The sequence below is a fragment of the Carcharhinus amblyrhynchos genome, chromosome 12, assembly GCF_965287045.1.
Source record: "Carcharhinus amblyrhynchos chromosome 12, sCarAmb.v2.hapA, whole genome shotgun sequence".
NCBI lineage: Eukaryota > Metazoa > Chordata > Chondrichthyes > Carcharhiniformes > Carcharhinidae > Carcharhinus > Carcharhinus amblyrhynchos.
This window is the reverse complement of record NC_137335.1, coordinates 71,932,486-71,947,824: the sequence shown is the minus strand read 5'-3', so window position 1 is coordinate 71,947,824 and position 15,339 is coordinate 71,932,486. Positions and strand designations below refer to the sequence as shown.

Genomic DNA, 15,339 nt, shown 5'->3' with positions numbered 1-15,339 from the left:
ACACTCCTTCACAATTTACTTCATCTGCCATCCTGCCTTATCTATATCTCTTTGCAGCCTCAGTTATGGTTCCTTAGATCGCTTCAACCATTACTTGGATAAATGTGGTAATTCTAGAGCTAATACGTGCAAACCAGCACTGACCCAGGCCTGTGCATTGTCAGCAAACTAGAAATCGTTACTCTCAATCTTTTTGTCTAAATCATTAATATAGATCGCAAATAGCTGAGATCCTTGCACTAATCCTTGCAGCACTCAAGTGGTTAGAGCCTGCCAAATTAAAATATACCAATTGTTCTTACACCCGTCCTGTCCACTAATCAATACCTATCCGCACTAATATCACAACTTGGTATGGCTCCTGCCCTGTCCAAGATTGCAAGAAACTAGAAAGGGTCGTGAATGAAGCCCAGTCCATCACTCAAACAAGCCTTCCATCCGTTGATACAGTCTACACTTCCCACTGTTTTGGAAAAGCAGCCAGCATAATCAAGGACCCCATGCACTCTGGACATACTCTTTCCCACCTTCTTCCATCAGGGAAAAGATACAAAAGTCTGAGATCATGTACCAACTGACTCAAAAACACCTTATTTCCTGCTTCTATTAGACTTTTGAATGGACCTACCTTGCATTAATTTTTCTCTACACGATAGTTATGACTATAACATGGCATTCTCTCTCCTCTCCTTTTCTCTATGTACAGTATACTTGGCAAGAAATAATACTTTTCACTGTATACTAAACATGTGACAACAATAAAATCTAATATATTATTCCCAACTCCATTAGCCCTTCTCATGTGTATTCATCTTTATGTAACACCATATCAATGACCTTGGGAAATCCAAGTATACAATAACTACTGGCATCCTTTTTTTTTACCCTACTAGTTACATCCTGAAAAAACTATTAATAAATTTGCTAAACACCATTTACCTTTTGTAAAACTATATTGACTACATCTGATAATACAATGATTTAGAAGTCCATTCTGAAGAATTCCTTAATAATCGATTCCAGCATTTTCCTGACAACTGATGTCGGATAGAGTTCTAATGAAGCTCTAGTAGCACTCAATCAAGGGAAATTATTGGAGAGGATTCTTTGAGACAGGATTTACTCCCACTTGGAAATTACTGGACATATTAGCAAAAGGCAACATGATTTTTGTGAAGGGAAGGTCATGTCTCATTAACTTGATCGAGTTTTTTGAGGGAGTGATGAAGATGATTGATGAGGGTAGAGCAGTGGATGTTGTCTACATGGACTTCAGTAACGCCTATGACAAGGTCCCTCATGGCAGACGGGTACAGAAGGTGAAGTTGCATGGGACCAGAAGTAAGCTGGCAAGGTGGATAGAGAACGGGCTCAGTCGTAGAAAACACTGGAACGGTGTGCTTCTGAATGGAGGGCTGTGACAAGTGGCGTTCCTCAGGGATCAGTGCTGGGACCTTTGCTGTTTGTACTATATATAAATGATTTGGAGGAAAATGTAACTGGTTTGATTAGTAAGTTTGCAGATGACACAAAGGTTGATGGATTTGTGGATAGTGATGAGGACCATCAAAGGATATAGCAGGATATAGACTGGTCGGAAGCTTGGGCGGAGAGATGGCGGATGGAGTTTAATCCAGACAAGTGTGAGGTAATGCATTTTGTAAAGTCTAATAAAGATGGGAAATATACAGTAATGGCATAACCCTTAAGAATATTGATAGGCAGAGGGATCTGGGTATACAGGTACACAGGTCACTCAAAGTGGCAACGCAGGTGGAGAAGGTAGTCAAGAAGGTATACAGCATGCTTGCCTTCATCGGCCAAAACATTGAGATTAAAAATTGGCAAGTCATGTTGCAGCATTATAGAACTTTATTTAGGCCGTACTTGGAATATAGTGTTCAATTCTGGTCTACCAGAAAGATGTGGAGGCTTTGGAGAGGATACAGAGATTTACCAGGATGTTGCCTGGTATGGAGGGCAAACTTAGTTTGTTCTCACTGGAACAACAGAGGTTGAGGGGCAACCTGATAGAAGTCTACAAGATTATGAGAGGCTTGAACAGAGTGGATAGTCGGAAGCTTTTCCCAGGGTGGAACAGTCAATTACTAGGGGGCACAGGTTTAAGGTGTGAGGGGCAAGGTTTAAAGAAGATGTACAAGTAAAGTTATTTTACACAGAGGGTACCGGGGGAGATAGTGGAAGCAGAGATGATAGTGAGTTTTAAGGGGCGTCTGACAAATACATGAATAGGATGGGAATAGAGGGATATGGTCCCCGGAAGGGTAGGACGTTTTAGTTCAGTCGGGCAGCATGGTCGGTGCAGGCGTGGAGGGCCGAAGGGCCTGTTTCTGTGCTTTAATTTTCTTTGTTCTTTGTTCTAGAACCTGCAACAACTAACACCACCAAAGCAGATTATCTAATCATTTAGCTCGCTGCTATTTCTGGAAGCCTGTGATACACAAACTGACTGCTGAGTTAGCCTACAAAACCACAATTTTTTATTATTTATGGGATGTGGGCATCACTGGCTGGTTTATTGCCATCCCTGAGGGGCAATTAACAGTGTGGAGTCACATGTAGGCCAGTTCAGGTTGGATGGCAGATTTCCTGCCCCACTACTGAACCAGATGGGCTTTTATGACAATCAACAGTGATTTCATGGTCATCAATAGATTTTTTAATTTCAGATTTTTATCAAATTCAAATTTCATCATCTGCCACGGTGGGATTCAAACGCAAGTCCCCAGAGCACTACCCTGGGTCTCTGGATTATTAATCCAGCAACAATACCATTACGTCACTGCCTCCCCCTAAATACTATTACTTATAAAGTAATTAATTGGCTGTAAAGAATTTTGTGGTCAAACAAATATTTTGAACAAATTCAGCATCACTTCCTTTATAAAGAACAAAAGAACAAAGAACAACCCAGCACGGGAAACAGGCCCTTCGGCCCAACGAGCCCGCGCCGCCGCATCGCCCTACACCTATTCTACCCTGCATGTCTACGAATGGGACCCTACTCAGTCAGATTCAGGGAAGAAATAGTGTCAATTTGGTGGAAACCAATTAGCCTAAGAACACATCTTTGGGGTGTGGGAGGAAACCGGAGTGCCCGGAGGAAACCCACGCAACCACAGGGAGAATGCACAAACTCCCACAGACACAGGCCCAAATCCATGTATCTGCACAGCTAGCAGTGCTAGTCACTGAGCTGTTGTGGAGCCCGTCTATCGGTCCAGGATCAAGCACACACACCGACATGAAGTACTAGGCCACTCCTGGACTTCCAAGAGCAGCCCACGCACGACCCGCCGTGTGCATGCCCCTCGCTTGACACGAGGTGGACCTCCACCTGTGGAATAAAGACAAAAAATATTAATCATACAGCCTGCCCTTCCGGTGTCTCCCGAGGTTTAACCCTATTTAATAGCCCCTACCATATCCCTCCATTCTCGTTTCACTCATGTGCCTATCTAACTGCATCTTAAACGAGTCCAACGTTCCTGCCTCCACCACCCTACTCGGTAGCGCATTCCAGACCCCCACAACTCTCTGCGTAAAGAACCTTCCTCTTACCTCCAAATTATACCTCCCCCCCCTCACCCTTAAGTGATGACCTCTTGTGTTCGTACCCAGTCTAGGGAGCAGTCTCTCACTATTAACTCTATCTATTCCCTTCAGTATCTTATATACCTCTATCATGTCCCCTCTCAATCTCCGTCTTTCCAAGGAGAATAGCCCCAGTCTCTTCAATCTCTCCTCGTAACCCAGTCCCCCCATACCAGGCAACATCCTGGTAAACCTCCTCTGCACCCTTTCCAGAGACTCCACGTCCTTCCGGTAATAAGGTGACCAGAACTGGACGCAGTACTCCAAATGCGGTCTAACCAACGTTCTATATAACTGAAGCATTAGACGGCAGCTTTTATACTCTAAGCCCCTTCCTATAAAGGCTAACATCCCATAAGCCTTCCTAACAACGTTCTCCACTTGTGACGCAACCTTCATGGATTTGTGAACCTGCACTCCCAGGTCTCTCTGTACGTCTATACTCCTAATCGGCCTACCTTTTATCACATAGCTCCTCTCTGCATTATTCCTTCCAAAATGCATCACCTCGCATTTGTCAGGATTAAATGCCATCTGCCACCTATCTGCCCACTGCACCAACCTATCTATATCCTGTTGTATCACCTGACAATCCAGTTCTGTACCCGCCAACCCTGCCATCTTGGTGTCATCAGCAAACTTGCTGATCACACCTCCTACTCCCTCTTCTAAGTCATTTATGTAGACTACAAAGAGGAGAGGTCCCAGTACCGAGCCCTGCGGCACACCACTGGTCACTGGCCTCCAGCCCGACAAGGTACCCTCCACAACTACCCTCTGTCTCCTATTTCCCAACCAGTTCTCAATCCACCTAGCTACCTGGCCTCGTATCCCATGCGCCTTAACCTTTTCTACCAGCCTACCGTGAGGGACTTTGTCAAACGCCTTACTGAAATCCATATAGATGACATCAACGGCTCTCCCATCGTCAACCGTTTTTGTCACCTCCTCAAAGAATTCCACCAGATTCGTAAGGCAAGACCTCCCTCTAACAAAGCCATGTTGCGTATCCCTAATCAGATCGCAACGCTCCAAATGCTCATACATCCTACCCCTAAGTATTTTTTCCATTAACTTCCCTACCACCGACGTCAAACTCACCGGCCTATAATTCCCAGGGTTATCCCTACTACCTTTTTTGAACAACGGGACCACATTTGCTACCCTCCAGTCTTCTGGGACCTCACCTGTGTCCAAAGAAGAGACAAAGATGTGCGCCAGAGGCCCAGCAATTTCATCTTTCGCCTCCCTAAGCAGCCTGGGATAAATACCATCAGGCCCCGGAGCTTTATCCGTCCTTACGCTACCTAAAAGCCCTAGCACTTCCTCTCTCGTAATAACTATATCCTGCAACTGAACCTCGGCTCCCTCCAAGAGACCGCACGATTCCGAACCCCTCTCCTTCGTGAATACCGACGCAAAGTATTCATTCAGGAGCTCCCCCATTCCCTCCGACTCAATACACAACTCTCCACTCTTGTCCCTAAGAGGACCAATTTTCCCTCTAACTACTCTCTTGCCTCTAATATAGGAATAAAATGCCTTAGGATTATCCTTAATCCTACCGGCCAAAGCCATCTCATGCCCTCTCTTCGCCCTTCTAATTCCCCTTTTTAGCTCCCTCCTACTCTCTCTATATTCCTCCAGCGCACACTCCGTACCCGTTTGTTTTGACCTAACATACGCCTCCCTCTTCTTCCTGACCAAGTCTTCAATATCCCCCGTAATCCACGGCTCTCTAATCCTACCTTTCCCATCCTTTCGCTTAACCGGAACAAACCTCCCCTGCAACCATTTCATTTTGTCCCTAAAAGCCTGTCCAAAACCTGTATGTACAAAACCCAGTACGAAAGCAGAAGGACAGGGAGATCTAGGGTTAGCTACTTACATTCTTAAAGTTGAAATTTTAGGTAGAAATCCCATTGTATTCCCTGCATCTGTGGACCCTTGCAATTTCATTAAAAAAAATCAATTTATTAAACCATATATCCTCATTACATCTCAGCCTGTGGTTTTCTAAATATTTTGTAATTTAGTTTGATTCTAGAAGTTTATCCATAACCAAGGTAAGATTAATTGGCTTACAATTTCCTCTTATCCTTTTTTTGAAACAGATTTGCAATATTTGCTAAATTCCATCCTTTAAAAACAGGAATTATGACAAAACACTTTAAGAAAACTAAGGGTTCCTGTAGCCAAAAGAGAGAAAGCTGGAAAATCTCAGCAGGTGATGTTTCAAGTCCAGATGAACCTTTGTCAAAGCCTAAAGCCTAAAGCTTTGACAAAAGGTCACCTGGACTCGAAACATCAGCTCTTTTCTCTCCTTACAGATGCTGCCAGATCTGCTGAGATTTTCCAGGCTTTTCTCTTTTGGTTTCAGATTCCAGCATCCGCAGTAATTTGCTTTTATCAAAGGTTCCTGTGGTCTGGTTCTTGAGTACCTTTTCACTTTATATGCTTCTATAAACACGTTCCATTGCCCTTTATGTTGTGCACTAGTTTTCCTTAATACTTCCCTTGCATATTATTATATTTCTGGAGTTTCACTTATGATGTTATTACAAGTAATTTTTAAGCTACAAAGATCTGAGCCAACGCTTTTGCAGTACATGAAATGTCTCTTGGTCATTTTTAAACTGGGAAGGAATAATAGAAGCTGACCAACACTGATTTTGCTTTCATTATTGCTAACATAGGAATTAGATCGGATTGACATTCTAATTAATGCAGAGGCCTAGAAAGAACTGTTGACAATATCAGTGGGCCAATGTTTAACATGTTCATATGACAATCCACTATTTGATATTTAGAATGAAATAAGTTAATCTGTGCATTAATTTGGTCGACAGAGAAATGTCAGTGTTCGTCAACTAATATTGTTAACAGTAATTTGTAAGCCATCATGTTTTCAACATCCTAAAGAAACATAACATACCATCTCCTAGATGAAAACAAACCAACCTCATGAACACATAAACCCTGAAATATTCATTATTAATGGCTTGCTAGCTGTTTGCTACATATATAATAGATTACAGAATATTAAAATGAGTGCTGTTGTCTTGAATTTCAACACAGGTCTCCAACAATCTTCTAACGATATCCGAAGTTCTGCTTTATTTAAAAATGCTACAAAACTGCTTTAGGTCAGATAGTGACTAATGTTGCAGATTAGCTAGCAAGTACAGTTGTTTATTTAAATTAATTAAAGATTTATCCTGTTTTCAGTTTTGAGTGATGACGTGGACCATTAATGTCCCAATAATTGTTGTCAATTCTGTCTGATATTAATCTGAGCTTGTTGGAAAAAATATTTGTTAACCATTTTCCAATGAAACATTTTATTGAAATGATTTTTGAATTTGTCAGTACAGCAGAGGCACCAAGATTAATACATAATTATTAAGGCAAAGTTTGATCTGATGTGGGATTTAAACTCAAGTATGCTGCTTTATCAAGTTGGAAGAGTGATATTGTGCTGTGGAGTAACAAGACTCAAAACTCATACCAAAAAGCATAATATCCATTTGCCCTCATCACCAATGATGCATTGATGAGTAATATTTAGATTTATGCCTACTCCATACTCATTATGCTTGAAGTAGATATTCACTAAGCCCTTGAGATGTAACATTTTGATCAATACTATTAGCCAGATTCTTTTTCTGTAGTTTTCTCTTAGGGAAAAGAGAAACCAATTTTGAGCACATCTTGGCTGTAACTACAAAAGAATCTCAATTTCAACCATCCTCCACTATTAAATTTCTGCACAACCACACAGCCTGCCTCCTTCGACGTGCTCTGAAGTTTCTGGCAGAATTTATTTGCTGCAAAGTTGTTAAACCATCAAAAGACATTGGAGGCAACATGAGTTGTGACCTGTGATAGAAAACACATTGCTACACTCTACATTCATTTCAAAACCTTATGAATTGGCATTAAATCAACTTTTTGTGAAAAAACAAAGCCAGAATTCAAGAACCAGAAGAAAGTCTTACCCATAGTCTGTCTGTGGATGTGCTTTATTTGATACTTTTTCCTTCTAAATGCAAGGTGAGTTTTGGCATTGGGTTCAGACAAGCTTGCAGTTGACTGGCTGGTTATTAAAATATGGAAGTCAAACCTCTCATGAGCCCTTTCCTTTGACTGAAGGTGCTATCCTATTCTCCAGCTGTTCAAGAATGAAGTAACCAATTAAACATTCACCCCGGGCTGCCTGTATGACTCATTTAATACATGTGGTGGATTAAGTTTGGCATGATTTGCAGAGATTCCGGATGAAGGGTGGTGTTGTGATACAGTGGTTAGCACTGTTGCCTCACAGCGCCAGGGGTCTAGGTTTGATTCCGGTATTGGGTAACTGAGTCTGAGTTTGCATGCTCCCGCCCCCTCCCCCATGTCTGTTTCCTCTGGGCGTTCTGGTTTCATCCCACAGAGCAAAGATTAGGTTAGGCAGAATGGCCATGCTAAGTTGCCCTTTAGTGTCCAAAGATTAGTCATAGTAAATGCACAGGGTTATGGGGATAGGGCAGAGGGGAGACCCTGAGTGGGATGCTCTTTTGGAGAGTCTGTGCAGACTTGAAGGGCTGGTGGCCTCTTTCTGCGCTGTAGGAATTCCATAGTTCTTTGGCTAAACTATGAGTATGCTATGAATATGCATACTTGGCATGTATGCAGCTTTGATACAAACTTTAAGTACATTCATAAATGGCTACATGCTGATCTCCCAATTTACGAAGTGGGGCTTACCAAAAAAATTCTCTTAAAATTTTTAATCATTGCATGAAGCACACATATGTTCCTTCACAAATGCATGCAGCTTTCATACCAAAGATTACAAAACTATCAAGAAGACATCCCTCCTTTGAAGTCAGGAGCATGTTTAAAAAAAAACAAAAAGCATGTTTTCTCTTAACAAAAAACATATTTTCATGGCTGAGCCTCCATACCCTTATTTGGCATGAAGAAAGGTTTGTTCTTTGGAATGCAAATTTTTAAAGTAAGAATATGAATTATAACTTAACTTCTCAATTCAAAAGGACAATAAATATACATCTTTAATATAAATGTAAAATGGTCCTCCTTGTGCTAAAGAATTAAACAAATAATTTCTTGCAATTTTCCTCTGTCTTTCGGAACTGGATTTTTTACGGTTATTTCCAAAAAGCAACATAGTATTTTGGATGAATGCACTATTCTCCTTAAGAGAAACTGTTCATGAAATGTGAAAAATGTTTAACTTTTAGCTCTAGGTCTCCTCATTCTTTGAATGGAGGCAGGCTCCCATAGCACAAGTCTTCGTTCTTTGAATAAGGACAGGTTTGCATGTCATATGTCCTCATTTTTCAATGCAAGTGTTCATAACAATTTAAAATTTAGGTTAATGTGTAAAATGTATGTTACAATTTAGTGGGCATTTTAAAAGTTTTTGTATTGAAATAACTGTTTAAATTTAGCTCTGTATAAAATAACTAAAGTTTTACAAATATTTTGCAAGCTAAAAACAGTTAACAACTAATTCTTTACCAAAACATTATTTATTTGATAAGCACCTGCTAATTTATAATAATTAACAACTGTTTAATTTTGATGGTATGAAATAGAAAGTTTTGTTTAGTTAATTGCACTGCATTACATTGGCAACCAGAGATTAAGAAAATGCTGAAAGTCATCAATAAAGTTCAAATTAAACATATTTCATCTGTTAAAATATACTGAGTGCATTGTAATCAGGGTTGTATTTTGTTAAGAATCTTGGTTAAATTTTGAGCAACATGATTTAGAATTAATTTTGAAAAGAACAGCAGAAGCAAGTTTAAAAGTGCAGAATAGGATTCAGAAGCAAGTGCTTGTGTAAAACCTAACAAGTGTTTGTGCACATAGTATACTGTGTAATATATCAAAAAGTTTATTTCTAATTTATCCCCTGTACTCACACAAAACATACAACTGTAAGTTGCCTTGCTTCTGAATACACTGCCTAATTATAAACAGCTTAGTGAGTCTCTGCACATCTTGACTACAAAACAAAACCTGGAGTATTTTGGGGCAGATTCAGCCATCATTAACAAAGAAAACTCCCCTTACGCACACAAGTGATTTCATTTTCCCAAAATCAGAAAAAAAGCCCTTTTAAATATCTGAATTGTATGCTACACAGTTCTTGAGGATAAAAGAACTGCAAGTCTTTGAGCAGGTGCTCCCTTATGTGAATCCTCTGGCTTTAAAATATTTTCCACAGTTGTGATTATAAGAACATAAGAACTAGGTCAACTGGCCCCTCAAGCCTGTTCCGCCATTCAATAAGATCTTTTTGTGGGCTCAGCTCCACTTAACCTGCCCGCTTACCATAGCCCTTCATTCCTTTACTGTTCAAAAATCCAACAATCTTTACCTTAAAAGCATTCAATTAGGTAGCCTGAACTGCTTCACTGGGCAGGAAATTCCACAGATTCACAACCCTTTGCGTGAATAAGTTCCTCCTCAACTCAGCCCTAAATCTATTCCCCACTATTTTGTGCCATATTCCCTAGTTCTAAAAAGATTTATGTGCAAAGCTCAATAAATAACACAGTTGTAATAATCACAAATGTATTTACATGTAGTAAGAACGGTACCTGGAAAAGTAGCCACATCAGCTACTGCCTTCTTTCTACTCGTGTTGATGCTATCCTGTAAAAGCTTTATGTATTCAGCATTCTTTTCCTCCAACTTAGCCAATGGAAAATCTGATATTGTGCATAGGAAACAATTGTACTGTAGTTATTTGATCTGAAAGAAGAATATGCATTATTAATGCAAAATTTTACCGATTTCCTGCTGCAAATTAAATGGCTGCTTTTAAAGCCACTATCATATTATTGGCATTCCTCCCTTCCACACACAAACTTTTACAATGTTAATAGTAAAGTAATAAACAATGATAAAAATAAATTCGGATTTGATTTAATGCAATCCTTACAATGTACGTTAGTGAAATTGTTTCAATATATAAGCTTTCTCAAACACCAGGTACAGCAGAATTAATGGAATGCAAACACCTACATAATTCACACAGCACAATTAAAGTTTGTTCCAATCTAATCCAAATTAGAACCAGACTGAATCAGATCTTAAACCAGGACATAAAATTAATGTAGGTCAAAGGACTCCAATCAAGTACTCTGTCATACAGAGTCTTTGCAGCTGATGTCAGCTCTTCCCACAAATACATTTCTCATTAACAAGATCGAGAATGACAGCTGTCATTAAAAAAATTTTTAAATCTGTGATCAACACAAACGGAAAGAACCGAACATCAGAAACAACTCCAAAGAATTAAATTGTACTTGCAATAATGAACATAGAGGAGATGGGGAACACTAACAAAAATGGGATAGTTAAAATGCAGAAGATTTAAAAATACTAAGTAGCATAAATGAATAATCTTGGAATGAGTGAAAAGTAAATTATCTTATGACAAGTATAAAAGCACGGCCTAATATGAGGTCCAAGTATAACAGGTTGACTAGAGAAATAGAACTAAAAACTGGGAGTGATAACAGCACTTGGATGACCAAATGACCAAACAGCTGGTTTTATACTAAGGGCAAATGAGCAAGTACTGGAAAGAATATTTTGAAGATCGGGACATTATACATTAAAAGACAAGGTTAAGATTTCTATTGATATTGAAAAAAAACAAGGTGGTTGATGCTCGTTAAATATCAATTGGAGCACTTGGAAGGTTGGTTAAGAACATACTATGAAGGTGCTGCTAAGGCTGTTCAACAAAAATTGTGATGAGCAAGTACATGAAGACTGGGGAATGAGAATAATAATACCAATGTTCAAAAGGAAGGACAAGAGTGAATGTAGCAATTACAAAGAAATCGGCTTAGTGAATATACCCAGAAAAGAATTTACGAAGACACTGCAGAAAATGAAAAGATATGTACCTTTGAGTGGTACGTCACAATGAAAAGCAGCTTTTTACATCAGGATGAAAGATAATGGGGGCAATTTTGAGCCTGTGTTAGCCACCAGCGGGAACACTAACACAGACGGAAAATTCAACAGGAATCAAAAATCGTGATTTTCGCCAGCCAGATTGCAATTTCTAATTTTCAAGCTCTCTAGCTGGTGGTGCAACAAGAAATCTGCCATGGAGGGCAGGAACCTCATTTTAATACATTGTAATATAATTACCAGGCCTCCCCACCACAACTTCCCCCACCCTCTCTCACTGAATATTCAATCCGGCACTAGAAGGACGTCACACTGGCACAATTTACAACAGCTGTATAAAAATGAGAATCTGGCGACCTCACCACAGGAGAGGACATCGGAGATGAGCGCTCAGATCACCATTACCTTTAGGGTAAGTCACAGAGGGGAAAGCAATGAGGACATGAGGACACAGGGGACTCAAAGTCAATGCAGGGCCGGAATGGATGGGTTCAGTATCAGCATATCAGGAGCAGGAGGGGAGTAGAGATTGCTGGCAAGCCTTAGAAGCTTTTCATGTGGGTCTGGTAGCTGGCAAGCTCAGGTTCAACCATGCCCACTAGATGCCAATAGTTTCTTACTCGCCCTCTCACTACATCTTTGTATATTCCCAGAAATCACAGCTGAATTTGAGGTGGCTTACTGCCTTCCACACCGTGTTGCCTGAGATGATCTTGGTGGGTATCCTTGAGGGTCCGTGCCTACTTTTGGGCAGCTGTATTACAATCCTCAGTGTGCGGGGCTGAAGGTGTGTCACCCACAGGGAGGGGGGTGTCAGATGGGCTGGATACCCGCAGGGTCTCCTGGGTGGAAGACCCCAAGCTGCACTCCTGCCGATTCCCTTCCAGCAGGTGCCCGGTGGCCCTTGGATTCCTGCAAGGGATAGAGGAGCAGCTAGAGTAAGATCCAGAAGCTCTGCCACCCTCTGGCGCTGACACTCATAGATTCCCATTAGTACCATTCAGTTGAAGTCCTACACCATAGAGCTCATGCCCTCAGACAGGGAAGTCATGAACTCAATCATGGAGTGGACATTCCCCGCCATGGAATTCAGGTCCTGCTCTGAAGTCTCCACTGAGGATGCCATCCTTGCAGTTTTGGCGTCGTTGGACTGGAATGAGAGCAGCATCTCCTTAGTCAGAAGGCAACAGGACTTCCTCCAGTCAGTCTTGAAGTCCAAAGAGAGATGTTGCCATCCCTTCTTGGTGGGTTCCAGCAGCTCTGGGTCAACTGGACCCAGAAGCCATCACTGGTCAGGGGATCTGCAGGGTCCTAGGCTTCAGCATCCCCTGAAGTGCCAGTTCCCTGAGACGTCCTTTCCTTCACCTGCTGTGATATGCTCACCAGTGAATGACCTAGAAACCTGCCTGCTAGTTAATCCCACTGAGGTGTGAGTATGTGCACTGATGGAGGGTGTGAGTGTCAACTGTGATGCTTCCTCAGTGCTCCTCTCTGTGTCTCCTTCAGAGCTGCTCGGGTCTGTGGTGAGCCCGAGGATGGTCCGGTTGGACCTGCAAGGAAAGCAAAATGGCATAAATGCATTATGGGGATAATTGATGGGAGAAAGTTAACTGTGAGGCTTGAATCATAACTGTTTGTTTTTTTAAGTTCTTGCTTTGGTGTGTTGCTTCCACTTTGTCCTCTGCATAGGTGCGGCCCTGTTCTGCACCAACCAGCTCAAGGGCTCTCTCCTCAAAGGACATGAGGCACCACAGCTTGGGCACAACACCGGTAGGCTGTGCCCACTCACACCAGTTGTGTTCGAGCTTGTCCTGCAGTGAAACAGACAGTCCTGCCTGGTACAATAGTGATGAAGTCTCGCATGCGTGGGATGTGAGTGGGAGCATGGATATGAGGAGCAGATTAGCTACTGGGGGGACGATGGGAAGAGGGAAGGGAGGGCACCTTGAGTGGTTTGGGAATCTCTGAAGTGACTGGATGACAGATAACCATGGAGGTGTCAAAGGTGTTTGAAGGGTGCAGCAGGAGACATCAGGACGCCGACTCACACTGGCTGTACAAAGAAAGTAAGTCATCTTCTTGCAGCACAGTCACTATCATGACCACTGTTTCCCAGACTGGAGGGGGGAGGGGTGTGTGTGTGTGTGCGTGCGCGTGTATATATATATGGTGTGGTGATGGTGACCTTGGTTGATGAATGTCTGCGGGAACGTGGGTAGAAGATGTTACACCTCTGCTCCACACCATCCAAGAACTTGGTAAGGGATTCTTCCAAAAATCTTGGTGTTGGCTTCCTGGCAGCTATCCCTCCAACTGGACTTGGAAGGAGTGCTGGGAGACATTTAAAAGAAATGCCCCACTGGTTAAAGAAGTTGGCCAGGATTCTCCCAAAAAAATTTCCAAGTCCCCAGTTCGCATGAAAATGGGAGTAACTCAGGTTGGATTTTTTAGCAAGATTTTCAGACTGAATCTCCGATGCTCTGAGCACTGCAGAATGCCCTAGCATGATTCACTCTGAAAATCAGGGGCAGGGCTTATTCTCACTGGACAGACTGACAGCATAGCGCTGAGTGGCCGCTGTGCATGTGCCAGTCTGTCAGAGTGGGGGTCGGCGCATGCGCAGTAGCCCGGCACTACCAGCCTCCCGATTGCTAGCCAGCTGCTAGAGCAGTGCAGCGGGCTGGGAGAATCGCACCCTCCGCCCCCCACCTTACATTTTTCCAGGGTGAGTGAATTGGAGGTAAGTTGCCATGAGCACAACTTGATTCATGTGGTGAAAAAGCAATTTTATTAAAGAGGCTCAATATTTGTGAGGTTTTCCGCCATCAGGATTCTCCACTGTTTTCTCGCTGGAACCCACATTTTGAAAAAATATGGGAAAATTCCACCTGATAGATCAAGTTAAAACAGATTTCTGAGAAACTTATTGGACATAATATCCATTGTTATAACAACTTCATAGGTTTTAAGCAGGCCTTTGGGAGAAGTGATAGGACATGTCTAGGAGATGTATGGTATTCCTGGGAGACTTGTCAGACTGATGGAAAACATCTTTAACAGTGCTTAGGGCCTTCTTAGAGTAGAAAGAAAAATGCTGGAATGTTTAGATCAACACTGGGACAAGAGAAGTACATAGACTGTTGCCTGATTTTCTTAATCTAGGAATGGAAGCAGTAATGTACGCTGTACTAAATGCTGATAGTGCTTCAAGTTTATTTTTGACATCACTTGAAGTTACTGCTTTAGAATTACTATGTAAATAAAATTCTATTCTGATGTTTGTCCTGATTCTCAATTTTAGGATACAATATAAAATAATTTGAAAAGTCTATCAAAAGAATCACTATATATAGAACTAAATGTAGTTTATCTATTAGTGTCACAGATAGGCTTACATTAACACTGCAATGAAGTCACTGTGAAAATCCCCTTGTCACCACATTCTGGCACCTGTTCAGGCGCACTGAGGGAGAAGTTAGCACAGTCAATGCACCTAACCAGCATGTCTTTCAAAGCGTGAAAGTAAGCTGGAGCACTCAGAAAAAACCCACGAAAACACAAGGAGAAAGTGCAGATACCACACAGACAGTGACCTGAGCCGGGAATTGAACCTGGGGTCCTTGGAATTGAGAGTCAGCAACGTTAACCACTGTGCGACCATGCTGCATACATTGCAAATAAAAGCACTGCAAATTCACATATTTTACAGCATTAGTTTTAAGTTACACAAAAACAGAAAATGCTGGATAAACACAGAAGGTCTGGCAGCACCTGTAG

At 41.7% G+C, this 15,339-nt stretch overlaps 1 protein-coding gene across 1 annotated transcript in view; it reads right to left on the bottom strand.

Moving 5' to 3' along the window:
* mocs3 (molybdenum cofactor synthesis 3) overlaps positions 1–15,339 on the bottom strand; it is a 46,686-nt gene that overhangs the window by 6,455 nt on the left and 24,892 nt on the right. The window contains exon 12 of the mRNA XM_080200693.1: positions 10,233–10,343. Within this exon, the coding sequence (XP_080056819.1) occupies positions 10,233–10,343 (111 nt within the window). The remainder of the gene's footprint in view (positions 1–10,232; positions 10,344–15,339) is intronic.